This window comes from Pogona vitticeps, chromosome 13 (genome assembly GCF_051106095.1).
Source record: "Pogona vitticeps strain Pit_001003342236 chromosome 13, PviZW2.1, whole genome shotgun sequence".
Taxonomy (NCBI): Eukaryota; Metazoa; Chordata; class Lepidosauria; order Squamata; family Agamidae; genus Pogona; species Pogona vitticeps.
In genome coordinates, this window is record NC_135795.1 from 17,068,523 (window position 1) to 17,086,629 (window position 18,107).

The following is an 18,107-nucleotide window of genomic DNA, read 5'->3' on the forward strand; positions in this document are numbered from 1 at the left end:
AGGTAACAGCGTTCCATGTCTAGTCGCACTGGCCACGTGACCATGGAAACTACCTTCAGACAAACGCTGGCTCTACGGCTTGGAGACGGGGATGAGAACTGCACCCTAGAGTTGGACACGGCTGGACTAAAAATGTCAAGGGGAACCTTTACCTATTAGATGTTCTGTAGACCTTCTCTTAGCATGTCTTTCTTTACCCCACCCTATGGGGCTCACTAGATTGACCAGCTGAAACACCGTCTGAATAAAATGGAAGAGGAGTGTAAACTGGAGAGAAACCAGTCTTTGAAGCTCAAGAATGACATTGAGAACCGACCAAAGAAGGAACAAGTTCTGGAACTGGAGCGAGAAAATGAGATGCTGAGGACCAAGATTCAGGAGCTACAATCTATCATTCAGGTGAAGGAAGAGAGGTTTTTTTAAAAAGCAAAGAGAACATGGTGCTGTGTTCTTATTTCAGTGTCCTGAGAAATGTAGCTTCCTCCTCCTTCTTTTTCTGCTGCTGCTGCTGTTATTTTCTAGGCCTTGTGCTTCTGGAAGTAATTTTAGAAGTACCCCTGAAAAACCCTTAAGAGGTTATAGAATATAGAACCTGTCTTGGGATGGCGTTTCAGCGCTCTGTGAAATGTCTGGCCTCAGACCACGTTGAGCAGAAGCAAAATGAATTATGCAAAATAGTAGCATCAAGTGTGCAATAAGAGCAAATATAATTTATGCACATTTTGCATAATTTATAGAGATTTCAGATTTTCCAGGTGCAGAATCCTTAGCTCTGAGTAGATATTGGTTGGGTTAATATCTATGTTTTGTATATATTCAAAGCACCGGACTGACAAGAGCTCAGAAATTCTTCCTTACAGTGACCCAGTAAGGTAAGATAGAATTATTACCCTCATATTATATATGAAAGGCAGTTGAAACTAAGTGAATAGGAATTTATGTGATGCCAAGTGAGTTGATGGCTGGGATGAGAAGATCACGAAGATGGATCTTCCCAGTTCATAGCTCAGTCAGTTAAGCACTGCATTTGTCTGTCATGATAAGCCATGATCTCTGTCAATCATGGTTTGTAGCTAAAGCCATGAATTACATGCCAGCTGATCAAACAAACTGTGGCTTGTCTTCCCCACTGCTGGTTTGTTTCTCTATTGCCCTTTCTGTAATTCCTGTTTCAGGGCAGGCAGCTGAGGGAACAAGCCAGGATCAAGGCATGGTTGCAGATCTGGAGTCCACAACAAGCTGTGTTTTCAGTTAGGCCCACAGCAGACCATGAACTGCAAATGCAATTTTGGGCTGACTAACAAACCACGACTTGTTAACAGAAGTGGGTTTACACATGACAATCCAGGATTCAAGAAACCACTCTGTGGCTTTTTGTGATGTCTGGACGTGGTCGTTCAATTGCACGGCTTTGAGGTTATAACATTCAGGAGAATCCTAGACTTGTAGAATTGAGAGTAAACTCCAAAGGTCATGTCCTTCAACCCTGCCAGAGTTTCAGCAACCCTGAGAGAAGGTTGTTGACAAACCTCCAAGGGGAAAACAATCCAAGGGAGCCCATCCCACAGTCAAATAGATCTTATGACCAGTACCTTTTCATTAATGCTTAACTGGAAACCTATTCCTTGCCATTGGACTCCATGGGCTCAGGTCATACCTTCTGGAGCAGCAGAAAACAAGCTTGCTCCGTGTTCTACCAGAAGGCCCTTGAGATGCTTGAAGATGGTGATCCTGTCATCTCTCAGTCTTCTCATACCATGGATAAACAAACCCTGAAGACTTTGCTGGAAGACACTGGAACCAGTTGAATTTTCCTGCTGCTTTGCAATGGGCAGGTCCCTTGAGAAGATGAACTAAAGTTAATGTATATTCTTTCCTAACCCCCTAGAGACCCATAGGAGCCCACGGGCATCAATTCAAAGCGTTGGCTCTGTTTTAGGTGTCTTCCACTATGTAGCCTCTTCCTTTTCCCTTCTGCTGGCTGCAGTCTTCCCAAGAGATGTGTTGCAAATAACTAATTTGGAAGGTTGAGAGCGTTAATCAGCATGACTAACTTGAGTTTAATCACCAGTTGGAAATAAAGCAGTTGAGAAATAGAGCTGTAATTAATTGGAGCCAGGCCGGACCATGAATGCAGCTATGATTACATAGATAGGTACACATCCGTGGGGGTCAGCCCAGCCTGGTCACCCTGGGTGAGCAGGAATTCCTTACAGGTGACAGTGAGCCCTTCTTGTCAGCCTATAGCACTCCCAATCAGCTGCTGGGAGGGCGATGCTCTCCCCTCTCTCTCTCCAACCAGGACATGAAACTGGGAGAGTTGGGGCCACCCAAGATATTTTGCTGCCTGAGGAAAGGGGCAGCTGTCACCTTGCCCTCCATTCTCTATAAAGAAGTTGAGTGGACTGTCCATTTAATATTAATCTAATACCGGTCATGGGATAACAGAGTCTATTGTTTCTGAGCCTATCCTGTCCCCCTAGAAAATGGAATGCCTGGGAGAATCAGGAAGAAAAGGCTACAGCTAAAGTTCTCTTCCAATAGCATTTAAATTATTCTGTCCAATGATAGGGAGACATGCATGAGTTCTTTGTCTTCTCTATGTCAGACTTCGCAGGCAGTAAAAGATGTTTGCAGAGCACTAAGTTTTGTGGGCTAGAGGTTTATGCACACACATACACAGGAGTAAATTGTACTGAAATCAAGGAGACATAATTTTCAGTAAACGTCCAGGGGGTCAAGATATCCCTGTGGGTACAGATATGCAATTTAATAGAGGAGGGTGGTGCGTGTATGTGTGTTTCAGTCACAATAAGCTTCTCCATCTTTGTGTGCTTTATATTTGTACCTTTTGACACCCAGTTTGTGAAATTATTTTTGGACAGCAAATTACTTAAAGGCAGAGAGGGGAAAAACTAGCCACCCCAGCTCCGAAGGAAACATTTGTTCTAGTCAGCAGCAATGATGACTCGAGGCATGGATTTTTTGATTATTCATGGCGTGTTGCCTTGAAATGGCTCAACGTGTTATAGGAGCGTCTCTGCTGCAGAGCAGGGCTTAAGAGCACAAGCAGGGGGAGGAAGAACAATTCGATTCGGTGGAAATGTGCCAAGCAATGAAGCAATTTGGGTGCTGGGTATGGAGGAAAAGAGGCCCAGAGGTGTAACTGAGGGCTCTGAGATCCATCGCTGGCCCTACTATTGGGCAGAGTGAGGCAACCATATCTGGCAGCAGATGCCAGAAGCCATCCCTATTTGAGCAAAAGTATGACTAATAGTATGAAAACTTCTAGACGCTCCCGAGCTAACACATGGGCTTTCATTGCTTCTAAAATGCATGCACCTCTGCATTTAGTGAATGCTATGTATTTAAACAGATACAGTTATCTGAAATTTTAAAAATAAAGAAGAGAAAAGGACTACATTAAAATACTTTGACCAGAGATGTTGGCACAGGATTCGTTCAAGGAAATGTTCGCCTTTGTCCTCCATGGTTCATCTTGTTTCTCCTGCGACCCCGTTGGTCCTCCCCACCTCTTTCTTTCATTCACTTGTGACCTCTCTGTGTTACAGGCGGGGGAACGTGGCTTGCCCGATACAGATAAAGCCATTTTGGACATCCTAGAACATGACCGTAAAGAGGCTCTAGAAGACCGCCAGGAGTTGGTCAACAAGATCTTTAATCTCCAGGAGGAGATCCGGCATGCCGAGGACCTCCGTGATAAGGTGAGACCCAAATCAGGGAGGCAGACTGGACAGGGAGAGACATTCAGCACTTCCTGAGACCTGATTCTTGGAGGTTCTGTTGGCTTTTCTTTATTGAGGAGGCTGCCATCATCTGAGACAGTAGAACTAATTTAGTACAGTTCTATTTATCTTACTGTGCAAACGTTGTCTATGTACTGTTACAGTTTAGAAGTGTTGCTGGAGAATATGAAAATGGGAGAGTTCAGAAACCAGACTCTCCATGTTTGGGAATCCTTCCCCAGAGTGCAAAATGACCTCAAAGGGCTCTGTGATTCAGAGACCGTTCACATGGAATGGGCAACTAATTAGTTCTCTCTTTAGTGGTTTCTCTGCTGGCTCAACAAACACGCCAGTGTATGTAGGGGGCATTGTTGAATCAGTGGCAGGAAGGGCTTGATGGCAACAGGAGAGAACTTGTGAGCCTCCCCCTGATGGCCGGAATCATCCTAAGCATATCCAGGTATATCATTTCTTTATAAGTGCATGGGAGATACACTTTTTGTATGTCTCCCAAATCAGAAAAAGAAAAGAAGATACTATAAGTCCCAAGCTTCCCAAGGGAATATGTTAAGGAGCATACGGGGATGACCATTTGAAGCTAATAGCCTTGGATCTCAAGGGTGATTTCAGTATTCTTGCTGTTCTTACAGTTTGCTCTTGCTTGTTAGCTGTTGTGCACAGAACTGGGTGATTTCTGCTGTCCACTGTCAGGTCTAGTTTGCTCTTGCTCCCTACTAGCACTTTTCACTGGCTGAATGCGCTTTACTGTGTAAGGCTGCAGCCAAAGTTCCATGAATGCCTGCCTGGCCTTCTGCCCTTAGCGAGCCTCCCAATACATAGCCACATCAGGCTGTTCATCTATCATTTTGAAAATGGCCTTAATGATTCCAAGTAGAATATCGGAACCACATATCTTTTCCAATTGATTTTTGATCTATTACATGCACTTTTCTGGTTCCGCCATCTTCTACAAGAGACACCTAGATGAGTTTCCTTCCCATTCTGCTTGCATTTGCTACTTAACCAGCATCACTAGTGCTAGAAAATGTGTTCCAGCAAGACTTTGCGAATGGATTTTGAGTGATGGCAGCAGCACCGCAAAGCCCCGAGTCTCCCTTTGAACAGCCAGACAAAAGTTCTGACATGTAGAGATAGATCAGGAGGCTTCCACTCTTTGGCGTGGGCTAGATCTCTATCGATCAGCTTGATGCACTGTGCTTATTGATTGGTTCATTTGTAGTACCTCGAGGAGAAACAAGAACTGGAGCTAAAATGCTCAACTCTGGGGAAAGACTGTGAAATGTACAAGCATCGGATGAATACGGTGATGATACAGCTGGAAGAAGTGGAGAAAGAAAGAGACCAGGTATATGAAATTACAAGGTGTCAGAGAGGAAGGGAGTGTGGGAAAGAAGGGAAGACCAAAGGCAAGAGATCTGAAAAGAAGCTTTTTAGGTGGTATTGGATAAAGAAGGGGGAGAAAAGTATAGGTATGGTATCTTCCTTTCTCTTTTTCCCCCACTGCTGTCTATCACTCTCCCCACTGTCCCTGTGCCATATTCTATGGACTCAAAGTCAACTCCCTGTCCCAGCTTGCCTCCTTAGCTAGCCAAAAGGGCCCCACCCTTAAAGAAGAAGGAGGTAACAGAAGGCTTAGGACACCCCAAAGACTGCAGGTGTCCCTCAAATTTTAAGAAAAAAGGGAGGAAGATCAGGGACTTGAAACAGCTCAATAAAGATTGGCCGTGTCTAGTAGGCATAGAATACCAATTGGCTGTTGAGGGAAAGGGATGGAGGAGGAATAGAAGAGAAGGCAGCAGGCAAAAACAGAGGTTCCCTTCTGTTGGAAGTTCTGGCTAGGAACACCGGAAACTCTTTCCTACTGAGTCAGAACATTTAGCCCAGGATTGACCCCGCTGGATGGCAGCAACGGCTCTCTAGGCTTCTGGGCAGGATCCTCTCGGAGCCCTACCTAGAGATGCCTTGCTACTTCCTGATGGCCTCTTATCCAGTCCCAACTTTGCTTAGCTTCCATAATCAGATAGAATCACATATATTCAAAATGCTACGGTGGTTATAAGAACACTTGACTTGGCAACATTTGGTTGCGTGTTCTAGTTTCCTCTCACTCTCCTCTTCTTCCTTCTCCTCTTTCTCCAAGTTCCTCCTCCTCCTCCTTATTCTAGTTCCTCTCGCTCCTCCTCCTGCTCTCCTTTCTTCTCCAGGTTCCTCCCACTCCAGACAGGACCCACTGTGTCCTCTCCCATCCTCCCTCCTTCTTCACCATCCACATTTGGGCGAGACTAGGAATGACTCCAAAGATACCAGAATGAGGCCAGAGGAGCTAGTTACCTGCCCTTATTTTGGTTTGGCTCAAGCGGAGATGACTCCTGCATTGGAGTAAGCAGGGCTCTGGCATGCCTCAAGTTCCGCCAAGCCAGCCTCCTTAAGAGAGGCAGGGAATCGGGCTTCCCCTCCTGCTGTGTGTAGATATGAACACTGCTTTGCTTGTCTCTCTCTCCATGAGTGTAAATACCCGCTTTGGTCCCGGTCATGCCAGTCACCTCTGGCTCTGCCAGTCACTTCCCCAGCCATGATGGCCCTGCCCACCCCTGTCTCAAGTGACAGCAACGCAAGCACCCATGGGAGAAAACAGGTCTGATGGGGTCCCTTTCCTTCCGTAGGCCTTCTGTTCCCGGGACGAGGCGCAGACACAGTATTCCCAGTGCTTGATTGAGAAGGACAAATATCGGAAGCAGATCCGGGAGTTGGAGGAAAAGAACGACGAACTCCGAATCGAGGTGGTCCGGAAGGAGGCTTGCATCGTCAATCTCGACTGCAAGCTCAGGCGCCTCTCTAAGGACAGCGGCTTCGACCAGGTAGAGCTCAGACAAGCGTCTTTGCCTGTTTTCCCCCATTCTGCACCTTCCAGCACTGGCACTCAGCCTGGTAAGGCAGCCGGTGAAGTCCATGCTCAACCCTCATGCCTTTCCTTCCTGATTCCTATTTCCACAATCAATGGGCCAACAGCAATTCCAGCTGCCCTCCACGACCCTGTCTACTCCACACTTGTGATAGCACAAGGACTCCTTCCTCTGGTCTTGGTTTTGGGTCATAAAACCTCTCTTAAGTGTATTTTAACACATTTTAGAGAAATCTTAATTGGAGCATTTCCAGTTTTGTGTGTCATCAAAAGCAATCCTAACTAATTAAAGGAAGTGCTATTTTGTCTTTTGCATGTTCATTTTTTTTAAAGTGCAATGTCAGAATTGGTCACTTGGTGGAACCCAAGAGTATTTCTTTGTTTTGCCCTGGGAGTATGTATGCTATAATGATATACCATGTAGCTACTTTTGCAAACAGAGGAATCATAATGCCTAATGCAATGAGTTACATTTTAAAAATATACCATTGCAAGCTCCGTGTTTAAATTGTTCGATTATGAAAACTGTCTTTGTGTTCACTTCCAGAGCTTGCCAAGAAATCTACCCCTTACTATGATTTCTATGACTCTGGAAACCCAGAGCCCCAAAACTAATGGGCAGGAGGCTGACGATTCCTCCACCTCTGAGGAATCACCTGAAGATGGCATATTCTTCCTCTCAGATCAGCCTCGTTTCAAACGAAGAGTGAACCTGAAGGGCATCCAGGTGGGCATCTAGGAAATGTGTGAGCATCTAAGCTATGGTGTGAAGGACATCCTGTCCTGCCCTAAACTCACCCATCTCCATGGTCTCCTTCTATATTTTGCTTTCTGGTGATTCAATCCCTGCAAAGTGAAGTCATTATCTCACTAAAAATGGAGCTACATTTTTTTTTGGTAACTTTCCTGATCTCTAGCTACAATCGCTTCTCCGTGTAACATGTTCATTGGCATGGCTTTGGAGTGTTCTGTTGTTTGTTGGTTTTTGGCTGGAGCCTCCAGATAATGATCTGAAAGTGGTATAATTAAAAAGGCATGAATAGGAAGTGGAGTGTTGCTTCGGAAAAAGGGAAAGCTGGACCTCAAAGCAACTGGGTCCTTTCCTTCAAGCTCCAGAGCATCACAGCCAAAACCATAATTGCATTTATTTATTTATTTATTTATTTATTTATTTATTTATTTATTTATTTATTTATTTATTTACTTACTTACTTACTTACTTACTTACTTACTTACTTACTTACTTACTTACTTACTTACTTACTTATTTATTTATTTATTTATTTATTTATTTATTTATTTATTTATTTATTTATTTATTTATTTATTTATTTATTTTGCTGCCTGGGCTGCTGTTCAAGTGCTGACTGGAGGTGGTCAAGGGTTGTCTGACTTTAAATTGGGAGACATGATGACATGTAACAAGACATTGTTGAATAGTGACCATCCTTTAAAGTAGGATACCTCACCTGCCCCATGAGCAGAATTGGTCCCCACAGTGGATTTTCCAAACATGTGTTTCCTGTAAGATAACAGTTTGGCTCTTATTGGTGAATATGCAAGTTGTACTCTTCAGCGGTTTCTTAAGTTTTAAACAGAACCATTGCATTCAGCTGGCTAGCATCTGTGCATAAACGCTGCCTGGTCTCAAAACCAAAAAACCTGGGATCTGACCAGTGTTAAAACCGTGCTGAGTTTCACGTCCACACAACGAATTCTAAAGTGCATATTTATTTTCCTCTGAGTCATATTATTTTCTTAGGAAGTGAAATCAAATTAAAGGGCCACCAGAGGGCCATTCATATTAGCACATTGTTTTCTTAACTGACTTAAGCCTTTGTGAATGTTGCAACCAGTTTTAAAAGGGAGCATTTCAATTACTCAGTAAGAGTGCAGGAAACGACTCAAAAACCACATGACTTGAGTTGGCTAAGATTAAAACACTACATATTGTGGGTTTTTGGAGAAATGTAGACAGGCTCACTGTTACAGGGAAAACTGATCATCTCAGAATAAATGGGGGAGGGAGGGAACCTACAGCATTGTGTAAGATCAGGAGTTTCTTAAGCAGTGGTCCTCTGTGTGATTTGCTACTAATAGGCATGTGCATTTGTGGGTGGATTTGTTTTCTAGTGTTTTTATTTATTTTACTTATTTATTTAAAGTATTTTTGCCCCACCTTTCACTTTAAGGAGGGCCCACGCTGACTTCCATCATTATAAGACATCATTTAAAAGCTAAAAACAGGAAGTGTACAAATATTTTAAAACGATCAAACAAATGCCACACTAAAAGAATGGTAAACAAAGTCAACAGCAAAAGACATTTAAAGCAACAAGGCACAAAGATCCATTAAAAACCCTCTTTTGTTTTACTTTGTTTTCTTTTTTGTCCTCCCAGAATTCTGTTTTGGGAGTTCTTTCCAGACAGACAACCAAATTTTACTCGCCTGGAGAAAGACTGGGCCTGAAGGCTTCTCATGTCCTAGGACAGGCCAAGCTCCAGTCGAATAGCCTGGCAGAACAGGATCCGGCCCCTGCTGTTTGCTGGCTCCTTTAATCAAAATACAAATGTCTCTTTGCCTCTTAATTACTATGAAAGTAGGAACATAAACACACTTACGTTAGAAATTCGGAATAATACCTTGGACCCAGTGCAAATGAAAAAGCTGATGGTCAGCAGAAGGTTGATGAAAAAGTTCCTATTGACTGGGAAGAATAATGGGGGAGAAAGCAGCCAAAATCCGGAGCAAAATTAGCTGCCTAATTCAGAATTAAATTAAGCGATGTCTCTGGCTCATTCACGTGTTCAGAGAAATAAGCCAAAAGTCTTTGATTCTGCTTCATTGACGAAGTAACAGGATCTTCTGCCACTCTGGTAAACTTTATAGATAAAGTTTTACTGACAAATCAATGCTAACAATGCAGTGGGAAAACTGAACTATTTTCATTTCTTTGTTTTGTCTTGTGCATAACGCATATAATGTTTTTTTAAAGGAGAATGATGCAGAAATGGCACACATCAGCGACATAAAGATTTTGAAAAAGCAGAAAACGAGAGAAACTTAAATTGACAAAGAGATCTATTGCAATTACAGAATAGATCCTGGTCCATTTGAAGACCTCCTGGTTCTCGTCGCTGATATATTTTGTTTTCCGCAAACCTTTATACTCCTTAGTACACATTGTTACCATACAATGGCCGAGATGGGATTTGAACTCAGGCTTCCTGTGATTCCGTCAATTTTACCACACTGGTTACGTATATGGCTAGAATAACAAGGTTCAATGCTGTCATTTGTTTTTTGTATTTTATCTTATCAATACTTGTTCAAAGGATTTTGAATTAAAACACAAAACCCAATATTTGTTATCCATTTTTTATCATTGGTAGTAGTCACAGTTTGCTGCTCCGAACATTGCGGTCTACGTCGCTTCTCATGGCCCATTGCTTGTTGATAGACTTATTCTTCATGAATTTGTCAGATCCGTTTGTAAGGTAGTGGCCTTCACCACTGTGTGTGATGGGAATCACCAAGAGGCAATTACGTGCTCTTTGGAGAAGTCTTGGTGGGTACAGTTTTTCGTAGCTACTAGTGATGATGGTTGTACAGTGCTTTCAATATCACATACCTTAAATGCCTGTTAAGCTCACCACCAGTTGGAGGCGCCTTGATGCCATGTAACAAGAACAACAACATGGTTGGGTAGCTCAGTCGTTTTGGGCTCAGAGGTTGGGAGTTTGATGTCTGCTCCCTTGATACGGGCTGGACTGGATGATCCCAAGGGGCCCCTTCCATCTCTGCAGTTCTAAAATTATTATTATTCATATTATTATCATTTTGCCAACTGGAGGCAGCATGTCTCTGAACGCAGATGATGGAGAATACAAGTGGGATGGTACTGGTGCACTCCATCGCGTTTATCCATTTCCTAAATCTGGTTGATGGGTGTACAAACCAAAAGTTCAACCAGACAGTCTTTCAGCCTTGTGGAGCTCATGTAACTGCCTCTTTGTGCCAACTCTACCCCATTGTCAGTCATCATAACTGCTGTTGTTGTTATGGGCTGTCTAGTCACCACCAACGTAGGGCAACCCTAGGAAAGGGTGACCTCCAAAATATTGTGTCCTCAACATTTGTAGACTCAACCCCATGGCTTCCTTTGGGGGTGGGTGGTCAGTCCATTTCTTATTTGGTCTTCCTCTTTTCCTGAGACCTTCAGCCTTTCCCAGCCGTATTATCTTTTCCAGCAAGCCTGGCCTTCTCATGATGTGCCCAAAGCAGCCTCGGTTTTTGTCGTAACTGGGCAACCCCAATTCCAACGTTACGGAGGGGGCATTTCCAATAACAAGGTTAAAAATATATCTGTAAATAATTTATTCATGCTTTTATGCTTGCTCCCACTATCCTGTGCCCTTTTACATTCAAGTGAATCCCAGTTATCACTTTTTTCAAAACATGAGAGTTGTGATGTATTAGAAAATTGTAATTAATTCACTCACGCTTTTTTTTTAAAAAAATCTTTATCAGAGGCAATTTACAGAATCACTGCTTGGTGTTGAAAAAGAGTGGGAGGTGTCCCTGTTTTGCAGGGAAGACTAACACATGTCCCAGCTTCAGTCTGATTTCTATCCTCTTTCAGCTGCCAAGAACGAGATCTCCTGTCAGTGTGAGCAAGGCGTCAGAGTTTCAAGGTCAGATGAAAAAACACCCGCCCCTGTTGCCTGTCTCATCAAACTTCTCTCCTTCTGCTGAAGCTGTTTAGCTTGTTCTAACTTGTCTTCCCAAGGCAGGAGAGCGCAAAACCCAAAGTTAGAAGCCAGGGTGATTGTTTTTGGAGTTCTGGAAATGTTACTTTGGTGGGACTAAAATCCCCAAGAATTTAATCAGCCCTGTGAGGCGCTAACAGTAACTTTTCCAAGATGAAAAGCAAAGACTTTGACAAATCCATTGGAATCACCGACCTTTTGGCTTGTACTGTTTTCCGTCTTTTGAGATCTAAGATCCACAGGATCACGTGGCTCTCAAAACCAGCCCCCACAAAGACCCAGAACCACCAAGATCATTTTAAGAAGGATCTCTGCAACCAGTCTCAGCAGAGAGTGGAAGAGAGCAAACTCAGTATCATGTCTGGGGCATGTCGATGTCCTTCTGCATATGCAGGGCACAGACCTAGTTCTGCTTAGGCAAATATTCACAGCTATGAAGAATATACGACATTTTTCTGTGTATAAGACGCCCCCATGTATAAGACGCCTACCACTTTTCTAACCCAAAATTAAGTAATCTAAGTGGGGCTTAGCAAGTGTAGGGGAAAAGGGATCAAAGTGCTGCAGGATCGCTTTGACCCCTGCTTTCCCCTCTACTTGTTTTTGATCTCTCCTCAGCTTACTTCCGTTTATAAGACGACCCTCAATTTTTAGTCTAAAGATTTTAGACAAAGGTATAGCCTTATACACAGAAAAAATGTTATACTGTTGGGTTCATGTTGACATCAGGGTAGCCAATGTAGGGGGAATGGGCCACTTCTAGAAAGCTTTAATGAACAGGCTCCAGAAGGATCTTATCGGGTGTGTCAGCTCAAGACGTTTTTAAATCACAGCTCCATTTGGGACTAGCCATGAGTCCACTGGGTCAAGAGTGATGGGAGCTGTCATTCAAAATACCTGGAGGAGAAAGGCTAGCTTGCACCTCTTTTGCAAACCCTGGAGGGTTTTGGGGGGGTAGTGGGGGGGGAAGCAGGGGACTGTGAATAGAAAATTGCTGGATAAGATCAGGAAGCAAAAGGAAATTTTGTTGGGTCATGAAGTGTAAAAATAATAAATAGAGACAACACGGGAGGGGAGCAGGAATGGAAAACCCAACTGGACCAATAATCTCATGTGTTGGAAACCTTGTTTGCACAAAATTATTTCCATCCAAGCAGAGCTGGGTGCCAATATCCCAGGTGTTTCTCTCCCACTCTGACTTTATCCGTTTCTCTCATTTGTGGTCGCAGCAGTTCAAGGGCATGACGAAGACCGAGGCGACTCGAGCAGCAGCCACGCAGACACCAATTCTTCTAATCCCATTTCCATCAGCAACTCGGTGGGCAGCTGCAAAGTTGGCAAAATTGTAAGGCATTGGTGGGGCATCTCTTGTGTGACCTTCCTTATTACTAGGGTTGTGGGGCCTGGGGAAGAGTAAGTGTGTGTGTGTGTGTGTGTTTGTGTGTGTTCGCTCTATCATTTCTGGGTTGGCAACTCCAGTTGCTACAAAAGGGACAGTCTTCCCATTCTACAACCTCAAATGTTTTACCCTCTTTGTTTCTATTTTATTGTTATGAACCTTTCCTCTTAAAAAATGCTCTCTTTGTCCGGTTGTCATGTTTATTTAAAGATACTGACCAGACTTTCACTGTCTCATCTCTTGCCTTTAACACTTCGAGCTGGAGAGGGGCCATGCTTCACTTCTGTTGATTTTTCTTCTCTTTTAGCCAACGAATTTAGCCTGCCTCCCCACCCCACCCCCCAACACACACTCACATTCTCCTTCTCTTCCTCTCTGTAAGCCAAAGCGAGGGTCAGGAGGACGGTGCTGGAAGCAGCCGGGGGTTTCATCAGATTCCAGCTGATCCATTTTCTCCCCTGCTCAGATGTATTCCCCTAATCTCTCGAGGCAGACATCCCATTACGCGCCAACATGATCATGTGCACAGCAGGTCCAGTTAGTTATACAGCGAATGAGCTCGTGGTGTGGTAATAACAACCACACACAACCCCCCCTACAAAAAAAAACCTGTTGAAGAATGTGAAAACACCTTTCTGGTGAGCTGGAAGAAATAAGGGCCCCCCAGGGAATTTAGAGAATTGTGTGCTGTGGACATGAATTAAGCTGTCCGGGATGTCGCTGCAAGACAAACGCTGCTCGGAATTGGTGCCACCAAGAATCGCAGTTGAGAGGCTGGAATAATGCAGGTGATAAGGTTGAACACACACACACACACACCCGTCCCACGAAGCAAAATGATGTAACTACCTCAGAGAACAGGCCTCAGGGCTCTGCAGAGGTAGCCTTCCAACCCTGCCTCCGAATCCCCCTGGCTGTTTCTTTCTGCTGGAAGATAGAGCTCTCTCTCTCTCTCTCTCTCTCTCTCTCTCTCTCTCTCTCTCTCTCTGTGTGTGTGTGTGTGTGTGTGTGTGTGTGTGTGCGCGCACACGCACCTGCTCCCAGGCTGGTTGGATAAACTGAAATGGAAAGCCAACCTGCCTGTTCCTAGTAGGGAGTGTCCTCACTAGGTAGCTGTTTCTATTGTGTAAAGGACTTCTTTGATCTCTTCTTCCATTTGTAATTGTTTGCTGCTGTGTTTCTTTTGGGTGTTTTCTCTGTGCTTGCTTTCTTTTTCTTTCTTGCATAGGGAATCCTAATATTTAAAAAAAAACCTCATAATTGCAGTAGTTAGGGTTATTATGTGCCAGGGCAAAACTGAAAATGGGTTAAATGGCATCTATTGAGGGGTGCAAGAGCAGCTCTTATAGTTTTACATATGGGCTCCCGCACACAGAGCATTTATTCCCCTTAGAGGGCCATGTTCTGCTATGTTATTATTGGGTTTTTTTCTCCTGCCATTTGGATGACATTCCCTTTATCTCGCTTCCTACAGTGCTTTCTTTCCATGACTTTCTGCTCCTCTTTGTTCCTCCTGGAAGCATGTTTTATTTTGAGTATCACTTTGTACCAGAGGTGGTTCAAGGTTCCCCATTAGCAGCTGAGGTCCCCAGAGAGACCCTCGGGCTGGAATACTCAGTAGTCAGTTTATTACTTTAAAAAATAAAAGGCATCAACAGAGGAACTCCATCAGAGATGTGGGGTTCACTGATGTTTCTTTAAGTAACCTAAACAGAGAAGAAGTGGAGTTTTTAAGACAGGTTTAGACACTCTTTGGGGGCATGAAGTGGCAGAAATAGGGCTGAAGCACATGCTCCATGCGGAACAGATGTAACACCATCAATCTGAGTAGAACTGACCATCATCTGCCTTGCAACAGATGTGTAGCCAGGAGATTCTCAGTGCTGCTTGCAAGGTGTTAAGATGGCAAAGCATGGAAGTACTCAAATCTGCCATCCTGCGGGTTCAGTGACATGCGCGCAGACCTCCAGATTTTGGACAGCTGAAAAAATGGCCATTCCCATACACTTTGCAGGTCGAGAGCTACCCCATGGCAGGATGAGATGACAGCCTTCGGCAACAGATCTTTCATGTCATATAAAAGCTGCAAATTGGCTATTATAAATGTACTGTTGTTGTATTTCTGTTGCCAGAAGGGGTTGGAGATGCGTGAGTGCAAACTAGTTTGGCAGGCTGTGGGCACTGGTAGGCAACCTGGCTTGAGATAATGAATGTGGGATTTTTTTATTTATTTATATTATTTATATTATATTCTTCTCTCTCTTGCTCTAGAGAAGAATATATATATATATATGGAGTGCTTGTATATATGCACATATATATAAAAGCACTGCAGTATTCAGCTACCAGCCTTTACAGATCCACAAGAAGAATATACAACTGAACACAACAGACTACTTAGTTCTAAACAGGCATGCCTAAGAGTGCCCTGATGAATGCTTGTTTTGTGTTTTCTGGATCTTTCCCTTTTGAAATATAGCAAACGCTATGGAATCGCAATGCCAGCATCCTGTCAACAACTCCTGAGCCCCCCGGGAATGATTCCATACTCCGACGTTACAAGGAAGATGCTCCTCCTAGCAGGTGGGTACCTCTACTCCAGTAAGGGATGCCCTCTGATATACAGAAGCTCTGCCTAATGTTTTATTCCTTTCTGTGGGAACTGGGGAGTTCAATATGCACATCAGGGTTCATATTCCAGAAGAGTAACTGTGTTTGTTTCATAATTAAGTTACAATGGGTGACAGCAAGGAGATTCAATGGGATTTGGTCATGTGGCAATAAGCATTTCTGCAACGGCTGGGGGACACCATTTCCAGGTGGTAGTCACATGGGAGAGAAATTACAGCTGCGCATAAGAATCTTGCCTTATGTGACTCTGCTCAATGTATTCCCTACACTAATTTGCAAACTATGTGGAGTGAGGAACACTTCCTGCTGTGACAAGCAGATGCTTTCAGGAGCTAAGGAATTCCCTTTCTTAAGGAGGGGTCATCTAAGTTGTATAGTTCGATCCGAGTTATTCTCCCAATTCAAATAACCCCTCCTGCCACGTGCAAAGCTGCTAACCACCTCCATGCAAGAGAACATGGATGCTCAATGGTATCAAGGGATATATACCAGATGGGAACGATGTGAGTTGTAGTCCTCGTTGAAGCAGACCAGGTTAGGGAAGGGTGCCTTTCTGCTTTGAGAGTGTGGTTGTTGTTCTGTTGTTTCTGGGCTCCGCATTCAAGCAGGGAGGGTGCATGAAGTTGTCAAAATGCTTTTGATCATTATTATTATTATTATTTATTATTTATTTAATTTATATCCCGCCTATCTAGTCCAATGGACTACTCTCGCATTTGACAGGGTGACTAAGGGCAATCCATTTTTTCTTTTGCTTCTGCGGAACTTGAAAAATTCTTCCCTTAGACGGAAACATTGCCACTGGCAAACCTGTGACATTTTGCATGCATTGTACGATTTATTCCATTCTTTTTTTAAAGCGCAGCTCCTGTGGGAGAGCCGTGTGTGTGTGTATGTGTGTGTGTGTGTGTGCATGTGTGCGTTTGTGCAGTTTTCAGCTGTTGTTGGAACACAAAAAGCAGCAAAAAGCAAGAGCAGCTGAACCAGAAAGAGAGAGAAAGAGAGAGATGGGTGGGAGGTTATCCCCCTCTCCAGAAAACCTCACAATATGTTTCCTGAAAGAACAGAGGTAGAATATTTTCTTCTTTATCTCCGCTGCTCCCTGCCCTGAATTTCTTTTCTCTGGACGGTTCCTTCCACCACTTTACGCCTTGTTCACGCGGCCATGGTCTGCCTCCACCAGCAGCATCCTCTCACTGTTCCACCTCCCTCCTCCAAGCAGCCCCCTATGTTTGGGGTGTCTCTGCTTTGAACCTTCTGCTACATGTTGCTGAGTGATAAAACGTGCTTAAAAAGAGGGAAAGAAGGCCAGCGATTGCGTGAAGCGAAATGCATCTTCCCTCCAATGATAACATTTTCCCTCCAGGCACGTAATTCTTTCCACATTCCATGTCATCGGACTTGCAAATGGAGCACAGGTTTGCTTCCCAGCAACCAGTTGCAAACAAAAGCAACTACATACACACTGTACTTGGCCACATGTGGAGTCGAGGCAACCAAATGACATGCTGAGGGTAGGGTCTCTTTTGGTCCAGAGAGAAATCCACTTTCTTCTTTTGATTTCAGCCTGACTGAAGAAGACAACGACAGCTTTGGCTGCGATGTTTTGGAGTTAGAGGGTAAGGATGCGTCTTGCATTTTAAAGACAAATGATCCTATTTCTGTTGCCCACGGGGTGGAGGTCCTGCTAATTTGAGACAAAAGGAGACCTTCGGGCAGTTGAGTGGTGAAAATGTGGAGGCCATACATAGGGATCAAGAGAAGACTCTGTCTGTAGACCAAATCATCTCCTCGATTGATCTGATTTTAGTCCACGGGTGGGGAGAGTCTAGTCCTCCAGATTTCGCTGGTGAGGGAGAGGCTGGTATTACTTTGTCTATTACTCTTTTAGCCCATGATTATCTACTTAGACCATCAAAAGGTCTCTGACGTCATCAACCGCTCCCCTTGATCTGTGGGTCTCTTAAATTTGAGACGTTAGAGACTCAGCCTGGAATCCCTTGTGTGTTGTCTTATGCCCGGATCCTGTACACAGCCTTCATTAGACTGAGTCAGGTCCACCTGGCCATGTTCTACCTACTCTTGACTGGCCATTGACCTCCAAAGCAAAACCCAAATAGATTCTTTTTACCAATCCAAGCCGGAGGGGCCGGGCGGTATATCTGAGCTCTGATAGAAAAGCGAAAAGGTTACGGTGGGATTATTTATTTATTTAAAATATTTTTAACCCTGCCTTTCTCCTTAAGAGGACCCCAAGGCTGGAAGGAAATTGGGAGGTCAAGGTCCTGGTCGTGGGAAAGTGTTGTGGTTGGCATCCTAGAACAATCCTCCTTGCATTTTGAGTTGTGTGGTTACACACAGAATAAGCACTGCCACTGGCGCCCTTCTTTCCTTTATCTGGATACCCCAACTTGCTTGAGTTGAGGAGGGTCTACACAGCTGTAACAGTTGGGAGCCACTTCAGCTGCCAGGATATTTATTATTTTATTTATTTATTTTATTTATATCCCGCCTATCTAGTCAATAGACCACTCTAGGCGGCTCACAACAGGGGTACAACAATGACTAGAAGAAAACTTTCAACCATAAAATTATAAACTAAGAAAAAGAAAAAAGGAAAATCAGGATTAGCTAAGGG

At 43.9% G+C, this 18,107-nt stretch overlaps 1 protein-coding gene across 2 annotated transcripts in view; it reads left to right on the forward strand.

Annotated features, from left to right (window-relative positions):
* Nucleotides 1-18,107, forward strand: part of CARD11 (caspase recruitment domain family member 11) — a 62,504-nt gene that overhangs the window by 21,071 nt on the left and 23,326 nt on the right. For both annotated transcript variants that reach the window (XM_078381277.1, XM_072982413.2), the window contains exons 5-13: nucleotides 220-399; nucleotides 3,573-3,725; nucleotides 4,987-5,112; nucleotides 6,431-6,625; nucleotides 7,217-7,396; nucleotides 11,313-11,364; nucleotides 12,669-12,784; nucleotides 15,318-15,421; nucleotides 17,036-17,088. In XM_078381277.1, the coding sequence (XP_078237403.1) occupies nucleotides 220-399; nucleotides 3,573-3,725; nucleotides 4,987-5,112; nucleotides 6,431-6,625; nucleotides 7,217-7,396; nucleotides 11,313-11,364; nucleotides 12,669-12,784; nucleotides 15,318-15,421; nucleotides 17,036-17,088 (1,159 nt within the window). The remainder of the gene's footprint in view (nucleotides 1-219; nucleotides 400-3,572; nucleotides 3,726-4,986; nucleotides 5,113-6,430; nucleotides 6,626-7,216; nucleotides 7,397-11,312; nucleotides 11,365-12,668; nucleotides 12,785-15,317; nucleotides 15,422-17,035; nucleotides 17,089-18,107) is intronic.